This window comes from Loxodonta africana, chromosome 1 (assembly GCF_030014295.1).
Source record: "Loxodonta africana isolate mLoxAfr1 chromosome 1, mLoxAfr1.hap2, whole genome shotgun sequence".
NCBI lineage: Eukaryota > Metazoa > Chordata > Mammalia > Proboscidea > Elephantidae > Loxodonta > Loxodonta africana.
The window spans coordinates 31,290,215-31,309,680 of record NC_087342.1 but is presented as its reverse complement, the minus strand read 5'-3'; the positions used below and the strand labels follow the sequence as shown (position 1 = coordinate 31,309,680).

The following is a 19,466-nucleotide window of genomic DNA, read 5'->3' as shown; positions in this document are numbered from 1 at the left end:
TGTCTTGTTTGAAATTTTTAACAAAAAAAAAATTGATGCTTCGGTAATTTTTTTTTTAATATATGTTTTTAAAGCCACAGGCTCTTTGGATAACAAGTAACACTGCTGCAAATACCTGAAGGGAAACAAGCTTCATGACCAACCTCGGCATGAAAAAATGACTTTGGGTCTATTCAACCATACCAGTACCCAGGATCCTTGGAAAAATGGAGAACTCTTGGGACGTGTAAATGACAGAAATGCTGAGCAAAGACTAACTTCAAGTAATGCATAAACCAAAAACCACTGCCATAGAGTCTGACTCACGGCGACCCCATGTGTTGGGGAATAGAACTGCTCGATAGGGTTTTCTCGGCTGTAATCTTTACAGAAACAGATTGCCACTGGACAGGTTCAAATCGCCAACCTTTAGGTTAGTAGTTGAACACAAATGGTGCCACCCAGGGAGCCACAAGGAACAAAAAACTAAAACTATAATCACCAAACAAATTGATACTGGCCAGAATTTATTTTGCATTTCACACCACTTTGACTCTAGGAATCTACCAAAGGCTAGTTTCCCTCACTACATAGGGTCGTATCAACTGGACAATGGCTTTCATTTATATTGATAATTATAAATTTTAAAAAATTACAAAATAACTATAATATCCTTTGGGAGAATCTTATCTGTTTTGAAAAATGGGGACTTGCAACTTTATCCTAATTCGCACGTAGCTTTAAAATGAAAAGGTAACCTAGGATTTGATACAATTGACATTAACAGATTTACTGGAACGAAAGTCTAGTTCTTCCAGCCGCCAGGCCTTCAGTTTTGCCGACTGTTTATCAAATGGCCAAACGAAAAGATCTCTAAGCCTCCTGGAGCTCTAAGGTTCTGTGGGCTCTTGATAACGTGCTTTTTACCTTGGGCCTTGCCTAGGGCTTTGAGGGCAATAAACACACGCCTCAGATTTTTTTTTTTTTTTTTCAGAAATTCTCACTAGGCTCCTAAGGCAAGATGCATTTCCTTATCCTGTCTCTCCCTAAAGCACAGGGTTTCCGAATCAGCAGGCCTTGGATTCAGTCTCGTCACGCTTCACACCCAACACCCACTCTACAGCGGGAATTCCAGGCGGTCCGGGCAGGGGCCCGGAAAATGGGAACTACAACTCCCTGTGTGCCCCGGGGCGTGAGAACTACATGTCCCAGCGTGCCCCGGGACGGGGGCACCCACCAGGATTGGCCGGGGGTCCGTGACGCGCACTGTTTTGGCCCGGACGGTCACGTGCTTCCTTTGTTGTGAGCAGCGGCAGAGACGGGTGGCGGGAGGAGACGCCGGCGCTGGAGGAGAAGCCGGCGCTGGAGGGTGCGCTGCGCCGCTGGTCGCTGAGGGACTGCGGGGGCCACCGCCACCGGCTACTTCCACCCTTTCCCGAGAGGTACCCGGGGATGACAGCTCCGGGACCGGCCGAAAAGCGTGGAACCGCCCAGACTGGGGAACCCGGGGACGGAGGGACGGTCGAGGGGACCACCGGGATGTCGGCGGGAGGGAAGCCAGCGGATGCCGGCCTCTCGGAGCAAGACCAGGGCTCTGAGAGAGCTTGCGGCTGGTGCTGCAGGCCCCTGTGTGGGGGCTTCCGGGCTCAGCTGTGGTGACCAGCCCCGGCTCGGGGGCGACCGTCCTGCAGGGAGGGCACCCCGGCTCCTGGCACTAGCGCTCCGAGCCTCGAGGGAGGGCCGCCGGGGCTGGGGGTGGCAGGTCGGGGTCCCCCCGCAGCCTCGGAGCCCGGGGCGTCTGTTATCCCTCGGCTCCTGCTTGTCGCTGATGGGCTTGAAGCGGGAGTGTTTGTTTGTTTTGTTTTGTTTCTTTAAGGAAGCGCTGGAGGCGGAGGTTTGGTGGGGGCGGCCGTTGGCCCTGCGGGGAGGACTGACCGGGCCCAGGTGGGGTCCCCGGGACTACGCGCCAGAGAAGCCCCATTGCAGCGATTGCGAAATGCGCCCGGCGCCGTCACCTGACCGTTACCCCCGCCCTCCGCGAGCCTTTGTTTATCGCCGAGCGCGACGGAGCCCGCGCCGGGAAACGGGCCGTGGAGCGACCGTCCCCCGGGAACTGGGGAGGGCCAGGCGGCGGGCGTGCAGCCGGCAGAGTCCCGCCTAACGTTACCTTCTCCCAGCCACTCCGGGACTCGGTTTCTTAATTTAGCTCTTAACGGCCCCGCCTCCAAGTTCTGGAATGTTAGCGCAGCTGGGATTGGGTGCCTTTGCGGCTCGTGGGCGGGACGACGGGGCGAGTTCCGCGTTTTTATTGGTAGACGTCGTGTCGCTAGGTGGATCTGCCCCTGGCGGCTCTTCCCCGCCCCCATGAAGGTGATCTGGAGGACGCGCGGGGGCGCGCTCCCGGCTGGAGCAGCTGCGGCCCAAATGTAGCCGGTCTGCGGGGGCGCGCTCCTGGCTTGTGCAGCAGTGGCCCAGGAGGCGCTGGGTGCGGGGAGCCGCGGCCGGCTCAGGGCGCCTGGGTGGCCGCCGCGGCTTCTGGCGGAGGCTGTAGGCAGTTCTGGGCACGCAGGGACGCGGCACTGGGCCGCCCTCCAAGTCCGAACCGTTAGCCCTCTTTAACTGGTGCCTCCTCCTGCCGGGCGGGTGGGAAGGAGGACCTGATTCCCCGTGCCCCTTCGTTCTTGCCCCTTCTGTAAACAAGGGTTAGGTGGTTAACGGTGGACTGTAACGCCACAATTTAAAGTGCCTCACAGTCAGCCCTGAGGCAGGGAATTTTAACTGTTAATTCTAGTGGGTGTTCAGGACTAAACGCTTGCCCCTTGAGCAGCGTTTGTTAAAATCAGGTCTTAGTGTCTACAGCTGTGGACTGGTAGGTCCACCAGGGGTTGATTTTCATTACCAGGAAACCAACGTGTTGCAGTGGAGTGGATTCCGGCTCGTAGCTACCCTGTAGGACAGAGCAGAACGCCCCGTAGGGTTTCCAGGGCTGTAATCTTACAGACGCCAATTGCTACATCTTTCTCCCAGGGAGCACTCAGCGGCTGGTGGGTTCGGGGGCATTTCGGTTAGCAGCCGAGTGCTTAACCACTGTGCCTCCAGGGCTCCTTTGGCTTTCATTAAGTACGTAAAATAGATTTAAAATCTGCCTGTTGTCGATAAAGATTTAAAGTTAGAATGTTATTTTTGAAGATAGTTTGAGAATGCCCCCGTAAGAGTTACAAGATTCTCATATGCCCCGGCTTAGATGAATTCCGTTTTCCTAGTTTTGGGTATTGTAACTCACACTTCTGTGTGATAATTTAAAAAATTATTGGTAATTTGAAATTTTTGAGGAGCGAATTACAAATGTGATGTTTTAAAATTGTAAATTAAGATGACTAATAAAATCTGCAGTCGTTCTAGCCATAGTGCGCTGAAGACACGATTTTCCTAATCTCTTGATATCCTGTTAATAGGGTACTTGGTTTTATCAGGGACCCTTGTGGTGCAATGGTTAAGAGCTCGGCTGCTAACCAAAAGGTCAGCAGTTTGAATCCACCAGCCGCTCCTTGGAAACCATATGGGACAGCTCTACTCTGTTCTACATGGGTCGCTAGACAGTGGGTTTGGTGAGTTGAATTTTATCAGATTTTCTTCTCCTGTAAATATATAGGAATTCACCCAAGACTTAATACGTTTTTGTATGCGGAAGATTGGTCCCGCCGGGTGAAGCAGGTACTGAATATAAACAGTTCTCATTGGTTATTCATTCTTAATATATTTTTGAAATTCAAGTGAGGGCGGCTACACCGTTTCTGGATGTGTTAGCAGTCAGAATGAGCAGCTCCTGTGATCATGAACTGTCTTATCACTCAGGGTATCTAATGACAAGTAAAAAATGCAAACCTTTAACCTTTCTAAAAATAAAGCCATCACTGAATAAAGGTCTGCTTTTCCAACAACAGCAAAGGCTGAGACTTAATGTCTAAACAGGAAGAAGAAATAATATTCTGAGTTAAGATTGACTATAAGCTTTAATTTAAAACTTTCCTGGCTTTTGTCCAAGTTGTTAAAACCTTAATGCTTTTTCAATAAACTTTTTTTTTAACTTCTTTATTTTTCTGCCATTTCCTTAAAGCCTAAAGGTCAAGCCTGTGAAAAATAAACACTATCAGATAAGTGGCTGCAGTTATTTTTGTATATATTTTTCTTTTACCTAGAAATTTGGGACATCCTCTTTCAATAAATACTTAGGTGTGGATTGTATAATGAAAAATGTAAAACATCCTCAAAAGTAGGCATATGACAAAAGCATTTTGTATGATTCTATTTCTGTTGTGACTGAAACAACTAAGCATGCTGGTCACTTGACACCTGTTAACATCTTGAAACTCCTATTCTTTGTTCTCTTAAGAATGTAAAAGCCAAACTAGTTTTATTTGAAGGGTTTGTCACTGTGCCTAAATTCATCACCCAAAACCAAACCCGATCGTGACTCATAGTGACCCTGTAGGACAGAGTAGAACTGCCGCACCACAGGGTTTCCAAGGCGCACCTGCTGGAATTGAACTGTCGACCTCTTAGTTAGAAGCCATAGCTCTTAACCACTACGCCACCAGGGTTTCCATTCATCACCCAGTGGCTATAATTTTTCAGCATTTGACGTATGTTAAAGACTACAAAAATTAATGTTTTAAAAGGAATTAGGCTTTACCAATGATTTTTAAAAGTTTTTCTGTAAATAATTTGTGTCATTTCTAAGGTAAGTAAAAATCATTGCCTTAAAGTACTTTCATATACAGAAAAGTCATCTAGAATACTGGTTCTCTGGGACTTCAACAAATTTGAGAGTCAGTATTCTAGATGACTCCTCTGTGTATAAAAGCACTTTCAAACCCAAAAAAACCCAAACCGATAGTCATCGAGTCGATTCCAACTCATAGCGACCCTATAGTACGGAGTAGAACTGCCCCACAGGGTTTCCAAGGAGCACCTGGTGGATTTGAACTGCCAGCCTTTTGGTTAGCAGCTATAGCTCTTAATCCACTGTGACACTAAGGTTTCCAAAAGTGCTTTAAGGCAGTGATTTTTATTTACCTTACCCGTTGCCATTGAGTCAATTCCAACTCAAAAAGACCCTATAGGGCAGAGTAGAACTGCCCCATAGGGTTTCCAAGGAGAGACTGGTGGATTCTAACTGCTGACCTTTTGGTTACCAGTCCATTGGTAACTTAACCTTAGATGTGATACAAATTATTTACAGAAATAACTCAGAAACCATTGAGTAAAGCCGAATCCTTTTAAAAACATCAATTTTTATAGTCTTTAAAATGTTTCATGCTAAAAAATTATAGCTGTTGGGTGAGGAATGTAGGCAGAGTGACAAACTATTGGTTAGTCTTTCTTGTTTTCTGGTGTGGTGGTCTCCACTCAAGGTTAAATTTGAGAAAACAGAGCAATGTAGAGGGTAGCATATGGCGGCTCTCTATATGCTAGTCATGAGGTGTAGAGAGCACGCTAGTCAGAATGTTGTTGGCTTTCTTTGCTTTCATCTTTAGAAGCCCCTCATTGATCCATCTTTTGGACTGAATCGAATTTTGGATCGGGTTGTATTGTGTGGTAATCTCTTTGTATTGGACTCCTGCGTCCTAAAGAAAAAGTAAGCTTGATAGCAGTATGGTGATGCCGCAGATCAATTCTTATATTGTACATCTCCTTCAGTCTTTGTACCCTGGTCTCTGTTCCTTGCCCAAACCTATTTGGTTGATAAATATTAACCTAAAAACTCTGCAAAAAATGCCAAAGTGAATTGCCTTGCTCTCTACTCCTTGAAGTATATTCTAGACCAGATCATCATAAGAATCTATTCCAATTTGCCCATAAATCTTTATTATTTAAAAAAAAAAAAAACGCTGAGAATTTGAATTTATTTTAGTACAATCTTGGAGTTTTTATTTGATTCTAATCATAGCCAACCATGCCACACAGAGTCTAAAATTGAATCGGAATCCAATATTCGTGACCACAGTACCAGGCACAGAATAAAAACAGTTGTCATTGATTCTGACTCATGGCGACACCATGTGTGTCAGAGTAGAATTGTGCTCCATAAGATTTTCAATGGCTTGCTTTTCCAGTAGTAGATTACCAGGCCTTTCTTCTGAGGCACTTCTGGGTGGACTAGAACTGCTAACTGTTCGATTAGCAGCCAACCACACAAGTTAAGCATTTGTACCACCTGGGACAGGCAAAGAATAGGCTCTCCATAAATGCTTCTTGAATTGACACGAATCCCTTCACTGGCTCATGGTCTTCCTGTCCATTGGGAAGAATCCCTTAACCAAGATTAACAATCTCCTAATTAGACCAATACACAAGGTAGACTTGTGAAAGTAAGGAAGCGTGAAAGATGACGTTCACCTCACAATCATAGCACAGTCTGGGTATGGAGATGCGTGTCTGTGTACAGATAGAGAAAAATCAGTCGACAGTTTATGTTGGGTTTGGGGGATCCACTTTGAATTTGCCTGAAGTTGTTAAGAATTTACAAGTTCTACTTACAGATACCTGGGCCAGAAACCAGAACCACTTGTGTTTAACTATGATTGCTATTCTGTGCACAGTTCAAGGCTCTGGTATTTTAAGCATTCCTCCTCTTCTACCAAAAAAAAAAAAGAAAGTAATTGTGCTGAATTAGTTGGTTTCTACAGGCATTAAGTCTATAAAGTTCAACAAAGCAGAAGAAATATGCATTTACATATTAAAAGGTAAAAAATAATTACTTGATAGCTTGGAGATTCTAAAAAGATAATCTGAATAACTAAGAATTTTTTTTAATGGATATTCTCTTAAGCTACCCAGAATGCTTGAGACTTCCTCAGATTGATTCCATGGTGACTAAACGGCTCGCTTTTGGTAATATTGATAGACCAACTCTTAGAATTATTTAATGGCCTCGAACATAGATGAAACATCAGTTACTAGACACTCTTAAAATAGCCAGTGCAGAATTATCACAGGGTATGTACCTTCTCATTTCATTGCCACTGTCAGCTTGCTGTTGCCATGGATATTTGTTTACTCATCTTTCAAGAAATCTTAATGCAGGAGAAAATTGCCAAGGGAACTTATAAATAAGGAACTGAATTTGTACATAAAATTATTCATTTACTTTAAGGAAGTGTTATTCAGTAACAATTTTATATGCAAAAGCGACCTTCTAGTCAGAAGCTGGAACATCCTAAAAAACCATTTTCAGTATGTTTAAAAATGGTGTCCATTGTACATGAACTGATTACTATCTGATGTATATGTTGCTGTTCTCCATTTATTTTAGGTGTGGAAATTATAAGAAAAAATATTTGGACTGGGGCTTTGAGCAAGCAAATGCTAACAAGGTACTATATTTATATTTACAGACTATCTGAACATTGCTATGAGAGAACTTAACCATTTCCCTTTAAAGCTGAGGTCACTTAAGCCAATCAGAGTAACAAGAAACAAGTTTTATCCTTAAAGACCGTGAAGGAAGGCAATGTCACAGTCATTTCAGTAACCAAATAAGTGTTTATTCTCTTCTTTCTGCTTCTGCCTGACATCATCAATCCCTTCTCTGCATTTTTCTCCAGTCTTTTTTTCTTAATTGAAATGTCTCATTATCCATTATTTATTGAGCAAATTCTCTGGGTTAGGCACTGGAGACATCAGAATAGGTTATCATCAGTCATGTTTTTGGTATGTAGACCAAAAACATGTAGTTTTAAATCTACCTAGCAGTTAGAAACTAGGCCAACAACATCTATAAGTTCTGCAGTTGGAAATAAATGCTAGAGTACTCTTAACTGGCAGATTATTTCCATTAAGAAAGGTCATTCTTTTCAAGTGAGAGTATAGCTCCAAGAATAAAGCTTCTGAAGAAATGAGGGAGAGAAAGAAGGCGATACTCACTTTTCAAGCCAAATCTTGTGAATTTGGCAATCAGTCATTGACGTGACAGTCTAATCATACTTGCTTCCAACAACTTATCTAGATATTCAGTCGTTATATTTCTTTGGAATGAATATTCTCCTATTTGCTTTATCTAGAGATGAGTACTTAGTTGCTTCCTTTCTCCTGATGAAAATAATTATGCTTTGATAGTTGCAAATTTTTTAGAAAAATTTAACTCTGTAATCTTATGTGTTGTTTGAATATAAATTCACCTAACTGTTGGTTATGATGTCTTGATCTTATAAGCTTTTGTTTACATTTTTAACCATTACTGATTAAAATAAAATACTTTATTTGTAAAAATGGGAAATCAATTAATAACTCACACGATATGCTAACCCCAAATTTATCTAATAAATACTTGGTATAGTAAGCTTATTGGACACAAAGCAAATGTCCTTTCATGTATATTTTCCTACTTGTCCATTTTAGCTGAAAGGGAAATTCTTGGTTTCTGCAATATGTTACTTTGTTTTGTGTTCCAAACACATTTGCATTTAAATATTGTGTGAGAAACCGGAAATTTACGGAGGTAGAAGCCTCAAGAATTTTGTTGTTGTTAACGCCAGTAATTACATCACTAGTCAGAGTCACAATAATTTATGTGAATTTTTAGAACCTGAAACGCAGTAAGAATTTGAATTATAGACAAGCCGACTTGAAGAATAAGCTCTTGATTTGGGAATCTGATTTATGGCTAATTTAACCATAATTTTCGTTAGTAAAGCTTTAAGATTAAAATATGAACTGTATATCCCACAAGTTGTTTGTTATAATTGACATATTCCTTTTTTCCTTGATCACTGATATCGCATGCTTTGAACTTTTTGTGGTTTCAGCAACAATAAAAAGTTGACACCCAGGCCCAGTAGTGATCTAGCTTGTTAAGAGAGTTTCTGTGTATAGAACTGTTAGAGAGAGAACTTCAAATTAAAAACATACTTCATACAGATGCTACTGCTTATGTGTGGGAGCTTGGAATTTGAAAGCAATTATGTGCATCACAAGTGGATTTTTAAATTTTAACCTGTGTATGTGTACGCGTGTGCACACAGACGCACGCACATGCACGTCCAGCCATAATCCAAGAAGTTAGAAGGCCTGCAAGGAAGCAAACGTGAACTCTCTATGTAATCAGAAAAATCTTTAAAAAAAGATGGGAAGAACTACCCCCCTTTTCTTAGTGATAGTAGTTTTTAAAACTAATGGTAAAATGTTTCAAACTCAGACATATTTTTATTTATTCAGGTGTTAAAATTAATAATATACTTCCAACTCTCTAGTTAGAGTATGAGAATTAGGATGTTTGGGTCATTGGGGTGTTTGAAAAGGAGCCTTGGTGGTGCAGTGGCTAAAGTGCTCAGCTGCTAACCAAAAGGCTGGTGGTTGGAACTTGCCAGCCACTCCATGGGAGAAAAATGTGGCAGTCATTTCCGTAAAGATTTATAGCCTTGAAAGCCCTGTCTTACAGGGTCGCTATGAGTTGGAATCGACTCGACGGCCATAGGTTCAGTTTTTGGGGGGTATTTGAGAAAGGAGGACACAGATGTGAATAAACAATAATATGGAGCAGAGGATATATAATAGAATGAGCTGCTTCTTGATTTTGTTACATTTTTTTTCCCTTTTGTGTTACTTAAGGACTTAGAAAATGGGGTATAATTTAAGATGTAAAAAGATATACAAAATACAATCTTAAATTAATATTATTAACACTCAGGTTTCGATTTTGTGAATTTGAGAGTAGGACAGCCTCTCATTTCTGCGTTCTCTCTGCTGTCCTTGGGCTTCCTTCTTCTTGCTGCCATAGTTAGACTTGGACGTCTGACTATTGAAAGGTTTCAGAGAGAGGTTGAGACCTTTTGAAGGTCTCGTATATGAGATTTTGAGGGCGTGGGATAGTTGAGGGTTACTCTGAGTGCTCTTTAGCCAGTTGTAAGTACATTTTGGATCATGTGTCAGTTTACAGAGATACAGAAAGAGGGTAGAAGAGCCTCCTTAAAATTGAAGGTAGAATTGACAGCCATAGCCCAGTGCCTCAGTCTGCTAGTTACTTATTTATAGTCAGTTCTGAGGCAGGTTTGGGGGCATTTCTTATTAGTGAGGGAACAAGGAATAGATAGCATGCATTTAAAAAATCTAAACACAAAGTACTATATAATTATAGTGGAAATTTTGGGGAAGAATAGAGAAGAACAGAAGGGAACAAATGTATCACTTAATATTTTGGCTTATGTACCTCCTTTTTTTTCTGTTCTTGATGCACTGGTATGTAAAATTTTCTGTTTTCTTAGCGTATGTTTTGTGATCTGCTTTTTTACTTAATATTTGGTTAGTACTTCGCATACCATTAGTCTTCATAGCTTTGCACACTGTTGTATCCTGAAGATGCACTGTGGTTTCATCCCTTATTATAGGACATTTAGGCTAAGTATTTTCTATTCGTACTGCATTGAACAGCTCTGTAGATAAATGTTTCCATGTATTTCTGATGATTTCTTTAGGATAGACTGCTAGAAAGGGATTTGGTGGTTGAACGATATTCATACGTTTAAAAGCTACTGATAAAAAAAAAAAAAAACATAGGGTAATTTCTCTCTGGCGACACTATATTAAGATAATAGCCATTTATATAAGGCTCCTGGATGTAGTCACATTCTGTGTCTTAGACCATTCTGACCTGACACCAGTCAATGGTATGAAACTCAGCTGTGGAAATGGGGAGAAGGACCATTACTAGTAATTCACAAAGTAGGTAGTAGCCTTTCAGCTGAGAACCTAAGGAGTAGTATCGCAAATTACCCCTAATGTTGTAATTGTGCAAGATTTTTATTTTTCAATTTTGATTAAAATGAGATAGTGCTCAATATACTACATAAAAAAAAATTTACATGGGTGTATTAATCATGTGATTTGTTATGTCTATATCAAAATGACATTATTTAATTGGAATACTGAATTTTTTATATTTTGAAATGTGTTCTTTTATTTTTACATTTAGCAACGTAAAGAAGATCCTTAACAGTCATTTCTCAACAATTATATAGTCAACTGATGTAACAATGGTACTAATATTGGGACGCAGACTAAACAGAGAGGATCTTGGGGTGCGTGACTCCCCAGCAACCAAGCGTAAAGTTTTTGAAATGGACCCCAAATCTCTGACAGGTCGTGAGTTTTTTGACTTCTCTTCAGGATCATCCCATGCTGAAAACATACTCCAAATATTCAATGAATTCCGAGATAGCCGCTTGTTCACAGATGTTATCATTTGTGTGGAAGGAAAAGAATTCCCTTGCCATCGAGCCGTTCTCTCAGCCTGTAGTAGCTACTTCAGAGCTATGTTTTGTAACGACCACAGGGAAAGCCGAGAAATGTTGGTTGAGATCAATGGGATTTTAGCTGAAGCTATGGAGTGTTTTTTGCAGTATGTTTATACTGGAAAGGTGAAGATCACTACAGAGAACGTACAGTATCTCTTTGAAACATCAAGCCTCTTTCAGATCAGTGTTCTCCGTGATGCTTGCGCCAAGTTCTTGGAGGAGCAACTTGATCCTTGTAATTGCTTAGGAATCCAGCGTTTTGCTGATACCCATTCACTCAAAACACTCTTCACAAAATGCAAGAATTTTGCTTTACAGACTTTTGAAGATGTATCCCAGCATGAAGAATTTCTTGAGCTTGGCAAAGACGAACTTATCGATTATATCTGTAGCGATGAACTTGTTATCGGTAAAGAGGAGATGGTTTTTGAGGCCGTCATGCGTTGGGTATACCGTGCTGTTGATCTGAGAAGACCACTGTTACATGAGCTCCTGACACATGTGAGACTCCCTCTGTTGCATCCCAACTACTTTGTTCAAACCGTTGAGGTGGACCAGTTGATCCAGAATTCTCCTGAGTGTTACCAGTTGTTACATGAAGCAAGACGGTATCACATACTTGGGAATGAAATGATGTCCCCAAGGACTAGACCACGCAGGTGAGAAAACTGTTTACTGATTCACTACAGTTAAGAAAAGTTTTTGTTTTTAAAATATTTTTAAGTCTCCTGAATGTAAACTGAGTGTAGTCATTTATATGTGTAGTCTACATGCACCTTTATATAATTTAAGAATTGTTTTGGATTATGTAAATCATAAGACTGTCTTTCCCCGTGAAAACTAGGTTCATTCAATAATAGCATTTTTTGTTATTGTTGTTCTGAGCTATCAGAGGGGGTTGCAAAGGGTCTTGACTATTACCCATGTCCCGTGATATTTCTACTAATTTTTTCTTAACCTTTGTAGAGTCCCAAAACATTCTGCTTTTCTTTCCAAGGGGTCTTTTGGACACAGTGTGCCTGAAGACTTTGGTAGGCTCTCTTGAACTGCCTCTACTTGTGAAAAGTGATTCGAACATTCCCAGACTGACTTTTATCGAAAGCAGAAAGCATGTAAGGTGAAGTAAGTTGTTAAAGATTCAGTTAATTCTCAAGTACAAAACCCAGGCCTTGAATCTTTTTTCATTGCCATGGTTACTATGTTCAACGTCAGTCTCAGTTTTTAAATCTTTTCTTCTAGTTGTAAGAATTATATCATCATTACAGAGAATTTAGAAAATTTATATTTGGGGGTGGGAATGCAATTAAATATGGTACTATATCTGATACCTTCTTACAGTGGATTTCTTCAGTAAGACATTGTCTTAGCTATCTAATGCTGCTATAACAGAAATACCACAGTGGATGGCTTCAACAAACAGAAGTCTATTCTCTCACAGTCTAGTAGGCTAGAAATCCAATTCATGGCATCAGCTCCAAGGGAAGGCTTTCTCTGTTGGCTCTGGAGGAAGGTCCTTATCATCAGTCTTCCCTGGTTGAGAAGTTTCTCAGCGCAGTGACTCTAGGTCCAAAGGACATGCTATTCTCCTGGCTCTTGTTTTTCCTGGTGGTATGAGGTCCCTATGTCTCTCTGCTTGCTTTTGTCTTTTATATCTCAAAAGAGATTTGCTCAAGACACAATATAATCTTGTAGATTGAGTCTTGCCTCATTAACGTAACTGCCGCTAATCCCACCTCATCAACATCATGGAGATAGGATTTACATCACACAGGAAAATCACATCAGATGACAAAATAATGGACAGCCACACAATGCTAATACTGGGAATCGTGGCCTAGCCAAGTTTATATACATATTCTGGGGGGACACAATTCAATCCATGATAACCCACCCTTTGGCTGTCCAAAAATTCATGTCCTTGCCACATGTAAAGCACATTCACCCCATCATATCGTACCAAAAGTCTCAAATCAATTCCAAGTCCAAAATCCAAAAATTCTTCCTCATCTGTGAAATCTAGAATACAAGTTATCTGCTTCCAAAGTACAGTGTTGGAACAGGCACAAGCAAGACATTTCCTTTACGAATAGAAGAAATTGGAGGGAAAGAAGGGGTAACAGGCACCAAACAAGTCAGCAGAACACATTATATTAGCCCCCAAGGCTTTGAAAATAATCCTCTGTTCTCTGAGACCATTTACACAATGGCCCTGCCCTCCAGACTCTAGGTATTGGCCACACTCCCCGGATTCTAAGTGGAGGCCCCTGACCCTGGGCTTCAGCTCTGCCTTCCAGGCCCACTGGAAGGGGAACTCTGCTCCCTCAGCTTTAGGTGCACCGTTTTCCTAGTCCATCTGAGTGGCGACTCCACCCTTAGAAACTCCAGAGGCCATGCCTCCACCCATTGAGACACCAGAGGTCATGGCCGGCCATACCCTTTGAGACTGAGGCAGCTCAGCTTCTTGTGTTGCTTGTCCTTCCACTTCTGCTTCCTGGTTCCTTGGCCTCTTGGCCTCTCGGACTGCTCCGCCTGCATCTGCCCTCCTGGGGCAAGTGTTCCAGAGCTCTGTAGCCCCATCTATAAGTGCCTGGAGGCACCCCACCCTGCCAGTAAACTTCAGGCAGAATGCACTCAGCTCTCTCACTCTGTGGGTCAGTTCTAGCACTATCTCATGCTGGTCACCTGGTTTTGCTGCTGCCGGTCCTTTGCTACTGCTTCTTGTCATCTGCATCATCTCCATCGTAACAGCTCTCATTTCCTTCTAAGTCCTCTATCCATTCCATTACAAAACCGCTTGCACATTTTAGGTGTGTTACAGACCAGCATCTCACTCCCAGTACCAGATTCTGTCTTAGGTATCTAGTGCTCCTATAACAGAAATACCACAAGTGGATGGCTTCAACAAACAAATTTATTCTGTCATGGTCTAGTAGGTTAGAAGTCTAATTTGGGGCATCAAGTCCAAGGGAAGACTTTCCCTCTGTCAGCTCTGGAGGAAGGCCCTTGAAATCAATCTTTCCCAGCCAAGGAGCTTCTCAGCTCAGGGACCCCAGGTCCAAAGGACTCACTCTTCTCCTGGCTCTTATTTTTCTCGGTGGCATGAGGTCACCACGTCTCTCTGCTTTTTTCTCTCTTTTATATCTCAAAAGAGATTTGCTCAAGACACAGTCCAATCTTGTAGGTTGAGTCTTGCCTCATTAACATAACTGCCGCTAATCCCACCTCGTCAACATCATGGAGGTAGGATTTACAACACACAGGAAAATCACGTCAGATGACAAAATGGTGAACAGTCACACAATACTGGGAATCATGGCCTAGCCAAGTTGACACACACATTTTGGGGGGACACAATTCAATCCATGATAGACACTTGTCAATTTTAACTCATAAACTATGGAAAAAATAATTTCCATATATTAATAATGGAAGAAATAATATTAAACATTCTGTGAATAAGATGAAATGGCTATTGGGAAAACTTTACAGTAAAGAATCTTTTTAATAATTTTCTGACAAAGCTAACTTTATTTTCCTGTATCATCTCTTTCCACTTTTCCTGTAAGTTTACTATAGCATAGCACGTTTTAGTTTACTATGATTTTGAATATCATTGTTCAGGAACGTGGATTAAAATTCAGCATATTGTGAGAGGGCTTTTTAAAAATCTGCACTAGCTTAGATATAGCAAGATTTAATGTATTTCCTTGTGTAAAATCAGAATGATAAATATAAATAGTGCCTACTTAACAGGGTTTTGCCACTGAAATTATTAAATGCAGTCAGGAATCTTTACATACTCAACATAATGCTTGACACATAGAAAGTGCTTAATAGTTATTAGCTATTATTATTTATGTAGTACAGTATAAGAAACTCCCAGTAGTTGACTATCTGAAGTTTTTCATAAATCAGATATATTATTGAATAATTGTTATTACAAAAAATTAATGTATTTTATATTGGGGGTAGAGTACCTTTTTTTTCTTCAATATCAGCTGACTTTAGTTAAAAGTAACTGTTCCGTAAGAAAGAAATAGAAAACATTTTACTCCTCTAGTCTTTTAACCAAGGGTGGAAAATACAATTTTATTCTATAAATATAATGATGATCTTTCTTTGTTATTTTTTTAATAACTGTTAAGAGACTTGGGCTGAGCTTAAGAATGTGGGAGACCAAGATTTCTGAGTGCATTAATTAAGAAAGTTAAACAGCTTTGGGATTTTGTGATTATTAGCTCTTCCAAAACTTTTTCCCTCCAGGGGAAAAACCACTCATTTTTCCAAACAGAGTCCTCTTATAGCAGAGAAAATGGTCTGGGGTCAAGTAGGATTAATAATACCCACCCTCTGTATCTCATACGATTAGAATGGGAATCAAGGGATATATATGTTGGAAAATCAAAGCAAGTCAGTAAAACTTACTGTTAGTTCTTTTTTTATGGAGATGTGACCTTAGTGAAATCAGGTTGCAGCATAAGGGTTCCCCATCACTCCTTAAAATAGATAATTGTCCTGGTTCACTTACTGATTTGATTTACAAAAATTTATTTTACCTCCAAATTTTAGGAGAACAAATTCATTTCATACAATCAAATACATCTACATATAAAATGGCAGCATCACCTTTCTTTCGGAAACAAGTAGAAAAAAACCAAACTGTACTTACATCGAATTTGCTAATTTTTGTAAAATATAATGGCAGGTATTTCTTGTATGTAGGCACACCATAAGGGATGTGAAGAGGAGTCCTTTGTTACACAACTCTGCCATCACCTTCTGTCTCTTATAAGTCTCTTTCTAGCTTGCCTGTCACTGCATGTTAAGCACTGAATTTCATTATCTGAACAACGTGTATTAATTGTACCAGTTCTCCTCTTTCCAAGAAACTCTAGACTTCTCTGAAAGAAGAGTGATGTGTCCCTTCTTCAACTGCACTTCTGGTGACTTCTGGTCTGGTCACTCTACTGAAAAGACTCCCAATCAGGTCATCACTGACTTCCTGTTTGTCTCTTAGTAGCCTCTTTTGGTCTTTAACCAGTTTGATCTCCTTAAGATTTGACATTGTTAATTGCTTCATCCCTTGTGAAACTCTCTCCTCCATTGGCTTCTGGATTACCGTTCTCTTCTTGGTGCTTCTGCTTCTCCCCAACGACTCCTTTTCATCTTGATGCTTCTTGCTCCTGTATCTAGTCTTTAAAATCTTGATAATCTGCTTGGTTCTCATCTTTGTCTTGTCTTATGTACTTTCTTAGGCGAGCTCATCTATTCTCATGGTTTTAATTACCATGTGTGCTATTGACTATCAAATCTATATCTCCAGCCAGAGTTTTTCCTCTTTAATTCATTCATTCAGCAACTATTTTTCATAATTTATATATGTATTTTTTTTACTTGTGTATGCATATGTAAGATAACATCATCATGCCTAAAGTCAGTGATAATAATTCTTTCATACTACCTGATATCCAACCTGTGTTCAGATTTCCCCCATCTTTTCCAAACTGTTCTCCAATGAACCTGGATCCGATCCAGGGCCACACATTGCACCTGGTTGTTTTCATTACGTCTCCTTTATTCCAAAACAGTTCCTTTTTCGTGATTCTGACTTGCTGATAGGCAAGTTCCACCTTCTGGATTAGTGTGTTTGTTTCCTTATAGTATCGTAAGGAATTTCACTGTGTTTCTTGGGAACTGGAAGTTGGCTCCAAAAGCTCGAGTTTGATGGGTACTCCTTAAGTATTTGTGCCCAGAATTCGTCCTAGGTGATGTGTATATCATACTGCATCACATTGAGAGACACACCGTTTTTGGTTGTCCACCATTAGTGATGCAAAGATTTAAGTCTAGATTAGGTTGATGGTAGTCTGATCCTTCCACTGTACAGCTAGGTTATACTCCTGACACAGCAAATATTTCGTGAAAGTTTATCCCGTGCCAGGTATTCTCCTGAGCTCAACCCACACTAGGTATTCTGTATACTTATATGTATTTTAAATGACAAAGAAGCCCCCAAGACACATGCTGTATATATGCTTTATCCCTCTTGATAGATAGATTTATCCTCTCAAGAGATAGATATAGTTATAGAGAGAGAGAGAATATATGAAACAGATATTATATGGGACTGCGCATATAGAGAGAGGGAGAAAGAGAGAGGAAAGGGTAGGGGTGTGGCAGTGTCCCAGAAAGAGAATAAAGGCGGATCTGAAAGCATGAAAGCATTAATAGTGTCTGGACTGCCAGTTGTAAACCCTGAGTACGTGGAAGACACAGTAGAGGCCAGTCACAGAAGGGGTGAAGTTTAAGAACAGTGGTTACTTTTTATTAATATATATTATATAACTGTAAATATCTGTATGGATATATAATACTATTTTTAGTAAACACTGAGTTCAAGCATCATGATGTGTTAAAAGTACTGGCTCAGAAGTAGACAGGCCTGGATGAGAGTCTGTAAAATAAGTGTAGTATCACCTACCTTGTAAGATTTTCTTAAGGATTGGAAATACCATATGAAAAAATATAAAACCTAATATTTGACGCAAAAATCCTCATTAAAAGTGATTGCTGGCCTCAAGAAAAAAGTAATCAGGATGCATTTTAAATGTATGCCTTTGTTTTTATATAATAGGAAATGTGGCTTAAGAGACAGAAATGTTTGACATCAAACGGTTTATTTTAAGCATAATTTTTTAATAGTAAACGGTGCATCTGTTTCAACATACTAGTTTTTCTTCCATGGCTTATTTTGTAATTATTGTAATTTAAGAACTGTACTTTATATGTATCATATATATATTATCTTCCCAACTTCCATCCCATAATAATAATAGCAAACACCTATGTGCTAGGGATTGTTCTCTGTACTTCTGTGTGTATTAACTCACTGACTGTTCAGAACCACCCTTTACAGATGAGCAAACTAAGACTCAGAGAAGTAACTTGCCTAAGGTCACATAGTTGAGTAAATGGCAGAGCCAGGATTCAACAGTAGGTGTCACAACTCCAAGTTCATGCTCCTAGCGATGTACATACAGCCTCTCTCTTTACTACCTTTTGAATATTAGTATTTAAAAGAGACATTCTGCAAAAGTGATACTAAAAAGAACTGCACTAAATACCCTTCTTTTATTCAGTCACCTTACTTGTTGCCGTCGAGTTGATTCCGACTCATAACGACACAGTAGAACAGAGTAGAACTACCCAAGTATGTCAGCACCCCTAGCACTTGTAATTTCCTCCTCTCTTCCTTCAGCCCTCCCTGAAGCCCCCAACAGAGTTTGGAAACTTGTTCCTAAGTTGAAAGTTTAATGTTAGTGTAGAAAGCATTTGAAAAGGGAAAAAATTTCATATTACGCTTATATATGTGTTTTGAATGAGGAATACTTTTGAACACCATAGAGACTCCTATGGCAACCAACTTTGACAGGGCTTAGGTTTCTGATAAATACTTGAGTACCTCTAAGTGTCATCGCTGTATGCTAAGTGCTAGACTTCAAGCCCTTTTCATCTGGGGGACAGTAACTTCTGTGCTGGTGACTGGCTTCTCTGCCCCAACATTGCCCCAGGTCATGAATCTGTATTATATGGTGCACACTCTAACTGTCCCTGACCCTGGTGACTGTTGTTTATAACAATCTGATTTTGACCTTCAGTACACCTAATTTCCTTTTCTCTCCTCTGCTTTATACCCCAAATACTGATTTCTGTATTTCTCACTGCAGCCTAAATATTAGACTTTTAAAACTCCTGATTGCTTGGTAGTTTGGTTTTGATATTCCTGATTTTGCATTACATCCTGATACATTTTATCCCTACTATAATGATTGCCTGAGAAGAGTCATTTCCCCTGATAGGTGGTAATTTTCCTTTTTGGTACAGTTACAATGGTTAAAAATGGGGTTCCCAAGTGGAAATATGGGTAGCATTAAACTGGACCAGTGTCTTCCAAATTGTTCGTTATCTGTGAGAAAAATCGATGTACTTTACCACAGTCCACTGAATAGAGATGACTAAAACAATAATCTCATTATTTTGAGGTTGGAATTAGCGGTTAATTAAGTGCTTACCTTTTCCAGTACTTTCCACTTATCTAATAATCAGTTACCATGTATTGAATATAGGAGCCTGATTGCCGAAATGAGGACATGAGGACAAGATTCAAGTTTCTGTTAGAAACCAGTGAGAAGACTA

At 40.4% G+C, this 19,466-nt stretch overlaps 1 protein-coding gene across 3 annotated transcripts in view; it reads left to right on the top strand.

Annotated features, from left to right (window-relative positions):
- Positions 1-1,295: 1,295 nt before the first annotated feature.
- The window catches only part of KLHL24 (kelch like family member 24), a 39,232-nt gene continuing 21,061 nt past the window's right edge, over positions 1,296-19,466 (top strand). Inside the window, exons 1-4 of one of the 3 annotated variants that reach the window (XM_064279481.1) lie at positions 1,314-1,421; positions 3,453-3,587; positions 7,295-7,355; positions 10,949-11,929. In XM_064279481.1, the coding sequence (XP_064135551.1) occupies positions 11,010-11,929 (920 nt within the window). In that variant the 5' untranslated portion in view covers positions 1,314-1,421; positions 3,453-3,587; positions 7,295-7,355; positions 10,949-11,009. Of the gene's footprint in view, positions 1,422-3,434; positions 3,588-7,294; positions 7,356-10,948; positions 11,930-19,466 lie in introns of all 3 variants that reach the window. The other 2 variants (XM_064279472.1, XM_003412880.4) reach the window with 2 other exon arrangements.